We start from the raw sequence: 15,448 nt of genomic DNA, 5'->3' as shown, positions 1-15,448 counted from the left end.
AAGCAGGATGAGTGTGTTGGAGACAGTGCAATTGGCACAGGACAGAGCAGAGTTTAGGGCTGTTGTACATAGGGTTGCTATGAGTCGCAAGCGACTCGACGGCACATAACAACAACAACAGATCACATTGAGGACTCTGTCCATCTTTCTCCCTTGGAGCGGTTGGTCAAGTGAACCATCTGCCTTTGGGCTGGCAACACAATTCCATATTCACAAGGCCACTTAAGTCAATGACAATAAAATTATGAAACACAGAATACATAAATGCTTTAGCATAATGGTGAAAGTTGACACCCAAGTACTCTACCCAGTAAGTAGGCCACCAGAGCTCAGAAATGAGGAAAGTATTATTATTTCTAGGGAGCTCTGGTGGCCTATGGGCAAGAGGCTGTCCTGCAATCCCGAAGGCATGCAGTTCGAGGCTACCAGCTGCTTTGTGGGAGGATGAGCAATCTCTCTTGTGCAATTAACAGCTTCTGAAAATCCACCAGGGGGTCAGCTATGGGTCAGTTACAATTTTATGGTAAATAACAAGAACCATTATTTCTGTTTTGTTGCTTAATTATCTCAACCAACTCTTGGGCAATCTTACTGACACAAAATTATATACTTCTCCCAGAGTATAAGACAAAGCCAGGTACCATTCTTCAAGAAAACGACTTTATTTTCATGTATTTTCTATATTCCCCATAGGGAGATCTGGTAGCCTAATGATAAGCAGTTGCACTGTCAATCTTAGAGCACATAGTTCAAATTCACCAGCAGCTCCATGGAAGACAGTCAATCGCATTCTGTACAATTTATAGCCTCTACAAACCCACTGGAGCAGATGTCATTCTTGCGGTCTCACAAACTGCCCACTTGTACTCAGCCAGTGGTGTGAGCTGTGCCCGATGAGGCTGCAGATACAGCCAGGAGCCTGCCGTCACCCTCCAGACTGCATCACAGTGAAGGTGACATTCAACTTGGATCTGGCCCAGAAGGAGGCCAAGAAAGATGAGGCCAGAGCAATGAGGAGGCGCTAATCATGCCCTCTGAAACTGTGGCGGTGGACTGGAAGAACCCAAATGAAGTGGTACCAGTTAGCCAGAGGAGAACCTGGTGCTGGTGCAAGTGCTTCAGACTGGTGTTTATGCTTGCCAGTGTCATTCTGAGAGCTCCGTACCTGTACAAGAATGTTGCTCTTCAACTAGATGTAGTGTACTACTGTGGGAGCAAGTACGTTAAAGATATCATCGTCTTAAATGAGGTCTCTTCCCCAGAAGCTCCAGCTGATCACTACCAAACCACTGATGAAAACATCAAGAATTTTGAAGAAGAGAAGGTGGAGTTCATCAATATGCCTTTCCCGGAGTTTGCAGACAGTGACCCTGCCAACATTGTTCATGACTTTAACAAGAAACCTTATCAGTTTATTTGGATCTGAACCTAAGTGCTGTGTGATCCACCTGAACACTTCCACTGTCATGCCACCCAGAAGTCTGCTGGAGTTACTCGTTAACATCAGGGCTGAGACCCATCTGCTTCAGCCCTGATTCATGAGCACATGGTTACCACGGATCACACTGATGACACCACTCACTAGGGTTTCTTTATTTGTCGACTCTGCCATGACAAAGAAATAAGAGTGCAGCACAGAGAAACTACTAGAGTTGTGCAGAAATGTGAAGTCAGCAATTGTGGCACAATTCGGTATTTTGAAAACAAATTTGCCTGATAAACTTTAATTTGCTCCTGAGGAGTCAAGAAGACAGTCTGAAGATTTAATTCAACAGCATAACCCCATTTTTTGTATCTTATGCAGTGATTTTTTTTTTATTATTATTAATTTAGTGTTGAGGACTTTCATTTATAGGGTCACTATGAGTCACCTACGACTCAAAGAGACTTAACAAAAATAACACCAATATAGAGATCAGTTGGCCTAATGGAGAGAAAGTGATGCTATCAAGTCAAATGTGGGTGACTTCTAACCCACGGCCCTCAGACCTGTTTTTCACTGTTTTTGTTCCAACATTCTTCTAGGTGGTATAGCCCTGGCATGTGCACTTGCTGTACAGAGGTAACTGTGGTCGATGTAAAGCTGAACACTGTGACACTGATGTGTCAAATGTGTTAATGTTTACCCATGGTGGACAGTGTTTGGTGGTGCTCCCTGATTAAAACAAGCTTGGAAGCAGGAGTAGCATCCAATTCCATAATAACTTGAATCCAGAAACCCTATGAACCTGGAAAAAGGATGAAAGTCACACAATTGTTGAGGACTTTTGTTCACAGGGTCGCTATGAGTCACCTAAGACTCGACGGCACTTAACAACAACAACATAATTACTAATTTTAATGAAAATTTACAGAGACTTTGGATTTCCATTCATTCATTGTTGCACTTTTCTGCCTGCCCCTCTCCCCTCAATACACTCTCTTTTTGAAAAGTAAAGGAAAAAATTCTTTCATTGTTTTACAATCCCTCCCCCCAGGTCCACTCCACTATGTAGCCTTCGTTCTGGACTCCTGTCATGACAATAATACCCAATCACACATCTCTTTTAAACAGTTCTCTCCGTCATCTGCTTCAATGAAGTATACATTATTTTTCCCATCTTTCTCAGTCTTCCCCCAACCTTGATATCAGTCCCACTCTAAAAAACAGTGGCACTATGCAGTATTTGTCCCTTTGTTACTGAAATACTTCACTCGGCATAAGGTCTTCCAGGGTCACCCATTCTGAATAATATTTCATGAGTTGCTTGTTTTTCAATGCAGCGTAGTATTCCATTGTGTGAATATACCACAGTTTCTCTATCCATCCGTTTGTTGACGGGCACTTAGGTTGTTTCCAACTCCTTGCTATTGTGAACAAAGCTGTGCTAAACATGGGTGTGCATATATCTGCTTGGGTGGCAGTTATGGTCTCTTTGGAGTATATTCCCAGTAGTGAAACTGAGTCAAATGGTTTCTCTATTTGCAACTTTTTGAGAAAGTGTCACACCACCTTCCACAGTGGTTGCACCATTTTACCCTTCCACAAACAGTGAATAAAGGTTCCAGTTTCTCCACAACCTCACCAGCATTTGTTGCTTGCTGTTCTGTTAAATTTTGTTATTCTTACTGGGGTGAGGTGATATCTCATAGTTGTTTTGATTTGCATCTCTTATAGAGCTAGGGATTTTGAACATTTCTTCATGTGCTTGTTGGCCATTTGAATGACTTCTCTGGTGAAGTGTCCGTTCATATTCTGTGCCCATTTTTCAATTGGATTGTTTACCTTTATCTTCTTGTGGTGCTCAAGTATTTTGTAAATTCTAGATATAATAAGTCCCTTATCTGACATGTCATTACCAAATACTTTTTCCCAGTTTGTGGCTTCCCTTTTTACCCTGTTGAAGAAGGTTTTGGATGTGCATAGGGATTTGATTCTTAGAAGGTCCCATTTCATCTATTTTATCTTCTTCTGGTTGTAGATTTTTCAGGATGCTTGGAAGATTGTTTATCTTGTGGATTAGGACTTCTAGAATTCTTCCAAGCTTTTCTCTAATGAAGTTTATAGTCCTTGGTTTTAATCCTAGGTCCATGATCCACCTAGAGTTGGTTTTTGTGATGGAGTGAGGTGTGGATCTTGCTTGAGTCTTCTGCAGATAGTTTTCCAATTCTGCCAACACCATTTGTTAGAAAGGCTGTCATTTCCCCACTTAAATGATTTCATCTCCTTGTCAAAAATCAGTTGATCATAGGTAGATGGGCTGATTTCCAGGTTCTCAATTCTATTCCACTGATCTATGTGTCTGTCATTGTACAAGTACCATGCTGCCTTAACCTCCACAGCAGTGCGGTAGGATTTGAAATCACAGAGTAAGATGCCGCCTATCTTTTTTTCTTTTTTAATTTTATTTTATTATTTTTGTGTGCATGTACCGTCAAATCAGATCTGACTGGTACAGGAGGAGATTGCCCCTCCTTCCCCCGCAGAGCATCTGGTGGATTCGAACCGTGCACCTCTGGGATTGTAGTTGCAGCTTCTTGCCACTACTTTTTTTCTATTTTTAAGAAGTGCTTTGCACGGTGATTATTTTTAAAATCTTTCATGTAAGTAGAAAACTGGACTTGCTATCTTTTCATCTCATTAATTCAATTAAAGCCATTATCTTAAAAACAAAACAAACCCCAAACAAACCCACTGGAGCGTCAGCAACAAGTCAGTTCTGACTCGAAAGAACCTAGCAACATCATATTCATATTCTGTTAGAACACATAACTAGTACATTTTGACTAACCAAATAAGGAAGTCACCTTTGTGCAACCCATGACACTTTGCTCCCTGTATGAAATATTGCGGTTAAGAAACTTATCAGGTTTCCAATAGGTAGTCCAAGTTCAGCCAAGGACAATGGAACTGAAGAATCCCTGAAAGCAGACACCTCTAGAAAAAGCCTCCCCCATCTTAATAGTGCATATTTTGTACAAAAAAAAAATATTGTTGGCAAAAATCATAAGTGACATCTCAGTGATACAAACTATTACATATCAATAGAGGCAGAAGAGGGAGGCCATGGTGAGTTACCTCTTTGCAGTCTTTTACAATTGGCTGTATCACACTGAAGTCCTGATGACTGCCACTCATAGCACTGCTTGTACTTTTATTCCTTGAATGCCCCTTTTTAAAAGGGATCTTTCCACCTGGCAGAGGCTCTTGTGTGGGTGATGTTGGAGAACTGGATAACACAAGTGTCTTTAATGCAGCTACTTCGGCTTGAAGGACATCAATCTTAGAAAAAAAATAATTACAAATAATTATATAACTAACCACATTTTACGACAGCTATAACTCAGTATCAGGAATATGGTAGATACATTTTCTTTTCAGTGACAGAAATTAATATGTATGTCTTGTGACGTAACAAAAACAAAGTAAAATGAAATTTTTTTTTATTTTGCTATATGACTAGGATTCAGGGGCTATATACAAAATCATATGATATTTTTTTAAATGACCAAAATGTTTAACACTTAATTTGTGTATTTTCAAAAACTTCAAACTATAATAGCTAATGATGAGTTAATTTGTAAAATAGTGAAATCTAATAAAATAAATGAATTTTCTTGGCAAACCAAGAAATAAAACTATAAACTGTAAAATGTGATTATATAATCCTTTTACTAAGATATGATTCATACAAAATTCTTCAGATCAACTGGTTCTTCAGGGGCTATATACAACATCAAATGATATTTTTTTTAAATGACCAAAATGTTTAACACTTAATTTGTGTATTTTCAAAAACTTCAAAATATAATAGCTAATGATGAGTTAATTTGTAAAATAGTGAAATCTAATAAATTCATTTTCTTGGCAAACCAAGAAATAAAACTATAAACTGTAAAATGTGATTATATAATCCTTTTACTAAGACATGATTCATACAAAATTCTTCAGATCATTTGGTTCTAACGTAAATGAATAAAAATGTACATTATTAATTTTATCTACTTCTTGTTGCTAGATGTTGATTTATAGTAATTTTCTGAACAACAAAATAAAACACTGCCATCCTCACAATTTCTACTATGTTTAAATCCCTCTAGTGGAAGGCCAACTTCTTTTTCCTTTACCCTCCACTTTATTAAGCATGATGTCATTCCCCAAGGACTAACACGTCCTGATAATATGGTCAAAGTAGGTAAGAGAAAAATCTCACAATCCTTAATTCTAGGAAGCATTATGGTTGCATTTCTTCAGAGACATCTTTGTGTGTCCTTTTGCCATTCCATTTTTCTTTGCCAGCACCACAATTCAGAGGTAATAATTATTCTTTGGTATTTCTCTTTCACTAATTTTCACATGCATATGAAGCAACTTAAAATATCACACTTTGTTTTTAACATAATATCCTTTCTCTTTAGCACTTTAAAGAGATCCTGAAGCAATATAGAATTTGATTTTTTAATTGTTAGTTCCATGAGCATTTCTTAAGCTGAAAGAACTAAAGAATTAATTCAAGCCACGAGCTGCAATGCTTAAGGATGCTATGGGTAGGATACTGAATGATTCAAGAAGTAGTAAAAGCAAATGAAAGGAGTAATCAGGGTCACTGCACCAAAAAGAACTGGCTGACACAGAAAAATTTCAAGAAAACAACAAATGAGTATGAGGCAACGGTGTTGAAGGAGGAAGTGCAAGGTTGCGCTGAAGGACCTGGCAAAAAATAAAGTCCCAGGAATTGAGGGAATCCTAATAATACATTTAAGTAAACAGATGCTGCCTGTATGAGCTCATCGAGTTGTGCCAAGAAACCTGGAGGACAACTACCTGGACAACTGACTGAGAGAGATCCATATTTATTCCCATTAAAAAAAAAAAAAGGTGACCAAACGGAGTGTGGAAATTATCAAACAATATCACTAATATCACACATTAGCAAAATCCTGCTGAAAATTATCCAGAAAAGACTTGAACAGTACATTGACACAGAACTACCAGAAATACAGGCTGTGTTTACAAGAGGTCGTGGCACTAGGGGCATTATTACCAATGTCAGATGATCTTGGCAGAAGGCAGAGAGTATCAGAAAAATGTCTGTGTTTCATTGACTGTGCAAAGGCATTTGACTGTGTGGATCACAATAAATTGTGGCTAACCTTGAGGAAAATGGGTATCTCAGAACACTTGATTGTGCTTATATAAAACCTATACTTGGACCAAGAAGTAGTCCTCAGAACAGAGTAAGGAAACACTGCATGGTTCAAAATCAGGAAAGGAGTATGTCAGGGATACATCCTGTGCCCAGGAAGACATCCTGTCCCCAGACCTTTTCAATCTGTATGCACAAGAGATCATTTGGGAAACAGGGCTATGAGGAGGAGTGTGACATCAGGATTGGAGGAAGACTCGTAACAACCTACGATACACAGATAACTGAGGAGGACCTGAAGCACTTGCTGCAGAAAGTCAAGGACTATAGTCTTCAATATGGATTGAAGCTCAATATCAAGAAGACAAAGATTCTCACCACTGGACCAATTGGCAGCACCGCATTAGAGGGAGAAGAGATTGATGTTATTAACAATTATAGCTTGCTCAGACCCACAATCCACACTCAGCAGTAAGGAAATTAAGAAATGAACTGCATTGGGAAAATCTGCTGTCATGGACTCTCCAGAGTACTGAAGAGCAACAATACAATGTCAGTCTAGATACAAAGGTGCACCTAATCCAGGCTATGGTCTTCTCAATTATGTGTTATGCTTCAGAGAATTGGACAATGACTAAGGATGACAGAAGAACAGATGATGCCTTTGAGTTGTGGTGCTTGAGAAGAGTCTTAAACATACCGTGGAATGCCAAGAACAAATAGGTCTGTCTTGAAGAGGGTGAAACCAAGTCTCTCCTTAGAGGATAGGACTCCGAAGGTCCGCCTCATTTTGGGCACGTGGCCAGGAGAGATTGGTCCTTGGAGAAAGGCATCACGCTCGGAAAGGTGGACGGACAGCACAAGAGTGGAAGACTCCAGATGAGATGGACTTATACGGTATCTGCGGCGATGGGGGTTAAGAGTGTCGGAATTAGTGAGACTGGCTCAGGACAGGGAAGGGTTCAGAGCTACTGTACATAGGGTCACTATACACTACAGGCAACTCAATGGCACATAAAAACAATAACAAAATATGGCAGGTTTGGAAGCAGGAGTGGCATCCACTTCCTAAACAACATGCCTCTGGAAACTCTATGAACTTTGATAAATGTCAATAGCTGTAGAGTGGCCTCAGGCCTTCTGTTCAAAGGGTCACTATGAGTTGTGCTGGACTCAAAAGTAATCAACAACATTTTCATGAGCAGTGATTAGACCCAAACAAAATAAAGTCTTTGACATCAACCTTTCCTCCAGTTAGCTTGTTGTGCCTTCAAGTTGAGAGCTCATAGTGACCCACTAAGCAACAGATTGGAACTTTGCCCTATACTGCAACATCCTCACAATCTCTGATATCCTCAAGGCCACTGTTACAGTCATTGTGTCAATCCATCCAGTTGAGCATCTTCCTCTCTTTCACTGACCCTTTACTATTCACAGCATGTCTTCTTCCAAGGACTGGTCTCCCATCACAACATGCTCAAAGGATATGAGAAGTTTCACCATTCTTGCCTTTAAAGGGTAATGAGGTTGTACTTTCTCCAAGATGAGTCTGTTTGTTCTTTTGGAAGTCTATGCAATATTCAGTCTTTTTTGCCAACACTACAATTCAAACACACTGATTCTTCTCTGGACATCCTAATTCATTGTCCAACTTTGAGAAACAATTACAAACACTATGGAACTTTGGGAAAATCTTTGACAGCAGGTTTTCCTAATATTAACACTTACCTTAATACAGTATATTTGTTGTGAGAAGTTTTGTTTTCTTCATGTCGAGGTGTAATCCACACTGAAAGCTTTAGTTTTTTAAGCTTCAACAATTAAGTGTTTTCTTCAAGCAAGGTTGTAAAATCTGCATAATGCAGGTTATTAGTAAGTTTTCCTTCAAGCCTGATGCCTCATTCTTCATGCAGTCTGGCTTTTTGGATTATCTGCTCAGCATACAGACTGAATGTACAATTACTAAATTGGGATTGGCTACAACTCTGATGTACATGTTTCCTGATTTTAAACCAAGTTGTACTACCTTATTCTGCTAGTATTCATTTTCTATAGCTTCCAACTCCACTCAAACTCTAATAAATGTCAACACATCTTTGAAACAATCATAAATAAACTACATTTCATCCCATGAGAAGTGGTACAAACTTACTTTTCCTTGTGCTTCCTTTAGCTGTTTTTCTGCTGTTGCCTGCTTGACATTAGCCTCTCGTACCATCTTATGAGCTTCCTGAAAAAGTTAACATCTTAATCTTGGAAACAAAGATGTGTTATCAAAATCAAGATTAAAAATAAGTGTAAGCAGTAGCCTTCAATAAGTTTTGACATATGCCTGTCTAATATCTCATTTTTATTGTTCTGTTTTCATTATAGTCTGCTACATGACAGTGTTTTGAATAGTAAATCAGAACACTGAACATCTGCAAGTGAACATCTGAGAATGATAACATCACAAGTTATGTGTTGCCAATGTATGTAGTACATATTACTCATGATAAAATGCATCAAAAATCCCAACAACTGACTTCTTTAAGTGTGGGTCTTCGTAACTCAACTACACTGTTAGTCAGAGACTATTTCTATTAAATGTCAACTACTAAAACAGTAATCATCAGATACAGCATTATCTTTAGTACTTATTATCACTGAGGCAGCCACATTGTGTTCAATCATTCTAATCAAAGCCTGCATAAGGGATATCAAAGCCAACTCTTTCAAGTTAGATTTCTGTAATTTAGCGACACTGTTCAATTATATAAGTATTTATATATTAGTCATAGCAGGGATGCACACAAAAGTTAAGTAAAAAATTAACACATCAGTAAGTTAAACTAATAGACATGATCACTAAGAAGCCTTACAAGAGCCAATGAAAACACTCACAAAATGATGTTAAAGTGATGATGTTTGTGCAGAGCAACCTAAAAAGGAGTTTACCTTTTAATAGTGTCTTCATTTTTTTAGTACAAATATGAAACTCTAGGTATTTAATTTCTTTTTATTTATTTAATGCTTATCCATCGCATCTGTTTGTGAGGTACTGTTCTAAGTGCTCATCAGACACCAGGGAAGCAGACAAGGTTCCTCATCTAAAGGAGCATACATTCTGATTACATTCTAACAGGCCAATAAACTGTCAAGGTAAGAGTTAAAAATTTTATTTTAAGTGTAATATGAAGCTTTACAGTTCACAGTATTGTTTCAAGGAAAATAACCAACTTTGAAAGTGCTTGATAGTTCATAGACATTTACTAAAAATGGATGAGAAATTATTTAAAAAGTATCTTACTGTCTTTTTCCATGTTACATATAAAGCATTCTTTTAACTAACTTCACTTGATATTATCTCAAAACCTGAGACAATGCAAAAATAAGTAACTTTATTATCTAAGTATTTGATACTTTTAAGACAAATCTGCTATAGAAAAAATGTAACTATGCTCAAGAATATTCATTGTACATAAGAAACTCCACATTTCAATTTACAAGTTATTCAAACTGTACTCATTAAAAATATCTTTAATTGTTGAAAACTGTGCAGACACACAAAATCCAAGGAAAAAACTACTTAAGACAATATAAAACTGCTATCATGAATATATAAATAATACCAAAGAAAAATCTTAGCACTTTCTCTCAAAATTCATACATGATTGGTTTGAATACATCTTTCCTCATTATTAAAATAATGTTTAATAAATGTACTTCTTCCCAAGAGAGCACATATGGTGTCAAGTCCACTACCCAAAGCCAAATCCAAATCCATTATCACTGAGTTGATTCCAAGTCACAGATACAGTAGAAATAGGGTTTCCAAAGCTATAAACTGCTTCATCTTTCTTCCTCAGAGCACTTGATGGATACAAGTCACTGACCTTTTTGTGAGCATCCTAGTGCTTTTACCAGTGCACCACTAAGGTTTCTGTAATGGTTACTCGAATTCCTTCCATTCAACCCACTATTGGGTTTCCAAGGTGTAAGTAGCAACAAGGAGATTGCCTATCTCTTTCCAGCTGGTGGACTGAAACAGTTCATTCTAGCAACATAATTCAATTCAAGACTGAGCCACTAGAGCCCCCTCAAGATAAGTTAGCACTCAGACATTTCCATGAAATGCACGGTCTTCTTCTCTAGTATGTAACACTCCATTACAGAGAGGAATGTTTCTCCTACTTCACTGAATGGAAAATAAATGTAGTGTAGATAACAGAGCTAAGTAAGTAGGGCTAAAAGAAAGGGCAAGTAGGCAGTAAATCACAATTAGCATAAATAGCTTAACAAAGGTACTTTCTTACCATTTATTATTATAAAATTTGTTTTTTCCATATTGGGAGAGAAAGTATATACTTTTTGTATGGACAAAAGAAAAAAAAATAAAATAAAAAAAATTCAGAGTTCTTTTTTTCACTGGCCTTCAATTGGTCAGTATTCTTAAATTTACCTTCCTCTCATGTGACTATTATTACTACACTATTAGCTAAGTAGTGGAAAGGAGTTGCATTTCCAATCCAAAAGCATATAATTTGAATCCACCAGCTACTCTGTTGGAGAAGGACAAGAGATGAAGACCATGCATTTCATGGAAAAGGCTATCTTAAAAAGAGCCACTGCAATTTATAGCCTCTGAAAATCTGGAGGGTCGGATATAAGTCAGTTCTCACTCAATAGTACAAAACAACAGGCCTATCAAATGTTCATGAATAAAATAACCCAAAAAGGTACAAAGAAAGACAAAAGGTGATAGAGCAGAAAAGACACCCTAAAGATATTCACTGTAATATTATCTGCAATGATAAACATTAGGAAACATATACAGTGGGCACATTATGACTATCATTGCAATTAGCAATGATTATGTAGTAATGTGAAAAAAAAGGTAGATCTGAAGGAAAAATACAAACTATATTAGGGTTACAAATAGGTGTTCTAGTGGCTCAGTAGTAAGGAATCGTGCTGTCAACCCAAAGGCACTAAGTTTAAATCCACCAGGTCTTCACAGGAGAAAGATGGGAAATCTCCTCTCATGCAATTTACTAGCTGAAAACCTACTAACAGTTAACATGAGTTGGTTCCAACTCAATGGTACATAAAGATGTTGCATAAAGAAACCCTAAAAGAGGATTTTTCCTTTTTTTCCCTCTCAAAGACATTTTATTACATTAAAAGTTTCAAGGCTAACTTAAGAAAAAAATTTCAAGGAAAGTTTCAAGAAGAAATAAATTAAAACATTTGTAAATTAAAATGGCATTAGTCATTCCATTAACAAACCAGCATTTCTGATAAAAATCAGGAGGGTCAAGGTCTCAAGCTAAAGAAGACATTCTATGGGAGGAGTTCTTAACCAATGAGGTTCTAACCTCAACCTCCAAACCCAGAAATATTTATAAATTGTCAAACTATAGGTAAATTCAAAGATGTTAAATCTCCTGCTACATGAGAGAAAGATAGGCAATCTTGTCCTATGCAATTAACGGTCTCTGAAGATCCACTGGAGGGTCAACTATGAGTTCCAATTTGATGGTACATAACAACAAAAATCTGTACTGTTAAGTACTGTTAACTGCATCCCTATTAAGAAGCACTGATCTAGTCAGAAATTTTAGTCTCAGTTGTATGCTAGAGATGAGGAAATAAAAGCGTGCCTTGTAACATTCTTCAAGGTATCTCCTACAGGGTGGCTACCTTTTCAACAGGTTTGACTTTATTGTGGAATCATACTAAAGTTAATATGAAATAGCCAATAAATACATGGTAAAATAAAAAAAAAACCAACAATTTTTCTCCTTATTTTTCATTTATGCATGTTTAAAGCAATTGATATCACTGTCATATATCATGGAGTCAACTCACAGCCGACCCTCCAGTGGGTTTTTAAGAGGCTGTAAATTGTACAAGAAGAGACTAACACATCTTTCTCTCAGGAGCAGATATTGGATTCAAACCAACTGTCTTTGAGATGGCTTTATAATTCCTCACCACTAGGACACCAGAGCTCCCTGACATTCAGTAGCCAACATTTACCTTTTAGCATCAAGTTATAACTTCAAGGTATAGATCCTTTGCTTCCTAAAGACTGTGTTTCGTTTCTTGCTGGTAGAACTTACAAACACATGGGAAGCTAATTATATTTTTTTCAACATTGTCTAAAAAACAACTTTCTTAATATGTAAAGAATCAAGATGATGCTTTGCCAACATGTAAATAGACAGCTCAGACCAACCTCAAACAGACTAGCTGTGAGTTCTTCCAATTCCTGTCCAAGCTGATCTCGTACTTTAGACAGTCTTTCACATTCTTCATCTTTTAATTTCAGTTCCTACAAGAATGAAATTCATTTATTCAGGATTTCTGCAATTTTATATAACGTTTAATAATAAAATGACAAAGTATCAATACTGTTCCCTCTTACAAAGCGTTTTTAAAACATCTCTCATTTAGATTTGTCAGATAAATTTACAATTGTAAATAATCCCGATTAATGTTAAATTTTCATTTTCTTCAATCTAATCTTTTAAGAATAAAAATTAAATATGCATGTTACATATAAAAATAAAATTACTTCGTTTTTTTCCTTAACTTTTGTCTAAGTATACTTCTTTGCACACAACAAAATATTTCTTTAATAATGTGTACCCAATTTCAATAAAATGCATTTCTCCATATTTACTTCAAAAATAATTTCTTCATGGATCATTTCACAGATTCTATTATTAACTTAAAATTTCAGTTACGAGACTGTATCCATTAAATATTACAAGGTAAATGATGCAGATCAACATTTAAAATCAAGATGACAGTTAATGATAAAAATACTATCCAGCATTTAAACATGACTTAACAAGTCATGTTTATGGGCAATTTGTACATATTTGTACAATTTGCCCATAAACTTAATAATTTAAATAAATTATTTTATTGTAATGCTCAATATATGCAATTTTATATTTTGAAGTCATCTTAAATCAACCTTTCAAACCCACAGATAAAAAATTTAAGTTCCCATATGAGTAACAATTACATTAATAAAATAGTGGATTGATCATGCTAAATTATTTTTTACTTTGTAATTTTTACTTTTATAAATTTAATGATTTATTCATTGCAAATACCTTTCCCTCCACATTCAATTTTTTAAAGAATTTTTTTTTTCATTTTTTTGCATAGTGGCACATTTTCTTCTCCTACCTCCCCTTCCTCTACCTCTAGACCTCCTCACAATGTACTCCAGGTTCCAGATTGTTGTCATGCATATAGTGCCTAATCATATATTCCTTCCAGACAGTTCTACCCCTCATCTGGGCTAATTAAGTGTTAATCATCTACGCACTCTTTCCCCAGTCTGTCCTCATCTCCCCATCTGTCATATTTCTAACAGAGGTAAAACGTAGTATTTTTCCTTTTGTGACAGGTATTTCACTCAACACGTCCTCCAGGTTGCTCCATGCTGTGTAATGTTTTAGAAGTTGATTTTTTTTTAATGCTGCATAATATTCCATTGCGTGAATATACCACAGTTTTTCTATCTATTCCATGATAGGCACTTAGGTTGCTTCCATCTCTCTGCTATTGTACTTTTTAATTTTATTGTGACAAAACATACACTATGTTAACAATTTCTACGTGTATAAGTAACAATGATTATACTTTTATTATTATGATAATAATGTTGCTGCTGTTTGTTGTTGTTACATTCTTTAAATTGTGCCACTGTTCTCACTATTCTTTTCCAAATCATTTTATTGCAGTTAACATGAAATCAATGCTGAATAGCTTTCTCAGTCCCCTAAAGACAACCATATATATAAACAGGCCCCAGATTATGAAATGATATACAGTCCAGATTATTTCTTCAGCTGAATTTGTAGTAAAGCTGGAAGAGGTACGTACAGTTTGAATTTTGCCTTTTCAATGAGTTTTGTCATCACCTGCAGCAAGTGAAGGTGAGTATGGTAAAGAATGTGTTTCAAGAGCATTGTGGATGGTGGCATTGTGTACTGTAAAGTCAGAGCTGACTCATACCTAATCCTCCAGTGAGTTTTCAGAGATAGTAAATCACATGGAAGAGGAATGCCCATCTTTCTCCAATGAGACTGCTAGTGGATTTGAACCACAAGCCTTTAAGTTGGCAGCACAAGAAACGCAGCACAATACATGCTGAGCTGCTGACCAGTTTATGGTTCAAATCTCCAGATGCTGTTTGAAGGGAGTGGGAGCAGTCTCCTCCTGTAAAGGTTTTCAGAATCAAGATCGATTTGATCATAGTGATAAGAGTCACAAAGTGAATGTAAAATCTATTTAACATTTAAGAGCAATTGTACAAACTGCCCATAAACTGGATGTTAGTAATCCAGGAAATTAGTATATAACCAATGACAATACCTTTAACCGAACCAAGTAAAAGAGAATCCATGTTAATTAAGTCTTGGAATGTAAAAGATTGTGGCTCCACTGGCAATAAAGAAAATGAAAGAGGATTTGCCATTATACCCTACTTGCCTCAGAATCCAAGAGTCAGTAATATTTCAAAATAAAGGGACCTAACTCAGAGCAGAAGATGTAAAACAAAAGGTGCAAAAGTTTCAGAGGATGCATGGGGCAAGTGAGCCCAAAAACACACACGTGCAGTCAAGACAGCAATGACAGTACTGTGATGCTCCAAACTTCCAAGAATCTCAGAAGTACCCAGCAAAGAATAAATTCAGAAAGACAAAGCTTCAACTAGGGGAATACTCTTAGAATCTGAAATCAACTTAGACAGGACATGAACAATGAAGGCAGGAAAACAACTAGAAGTTGGGGGCAGAAAAAAAAACAACTTCCAA

General features: G+C 36.6%; 1 protein-coding gene across 1 annotated transcript in view; it reads right to left on the bottom strand.

Annotated features, from left to right (window-relative positions):
* Positions 1–15,448, bottom strand: part of RAB3IP (RAB3A interacting protein) — a 45,908-nt gene that overhangs the window by 17,938 nt on the left and 12,522 nt on the right. The window contains exons 3-6 of the mRNA XM_006886109.1: positions 12,847–12,942; positions 8,779–8,856; positions 4,519–4,762; positions 1,283–1,389 (exon numbers count right to left, since the gene is read on the bottom strand). Of these exons, the coding sequence (XP_006886171.1) occupies positions 1,283–1,389; positions 4,519–4,762; positions 8,779–8,856; positions 12,847–12,942 (525 nt within the window). The remainder of the gene's footprint in view (positions 1–1,282; positions 1,390–4,518; positions 4,763–8,778; positions 8,857–12,846; positions 12,943–15,448) is intronic.

This window comes from Elephantulus edwardii, unplaced genomic scaffold (genome assembly GCF_000299155.1).
Source record: "Elephantulus edwardii isolate Elephantulus edwardi_28Jun2011 unplaced genomic scaffold, EleEdw1.0 scaffold00047, whole genome shotgun sequence".
Taxonomy (NCBI): domain Eukaryota; kingdom Metazoa; phylum Chordata; class Mammalia; order Macroscelidea; family Macroscelididae; genus Elephantulus; species Elephantulus edwardii.
The sequence above is the reverse complement of the archived record's forward strand: the minus strand, read 5'-3'. Positions and strand labels throughout refer to the sequence as shown.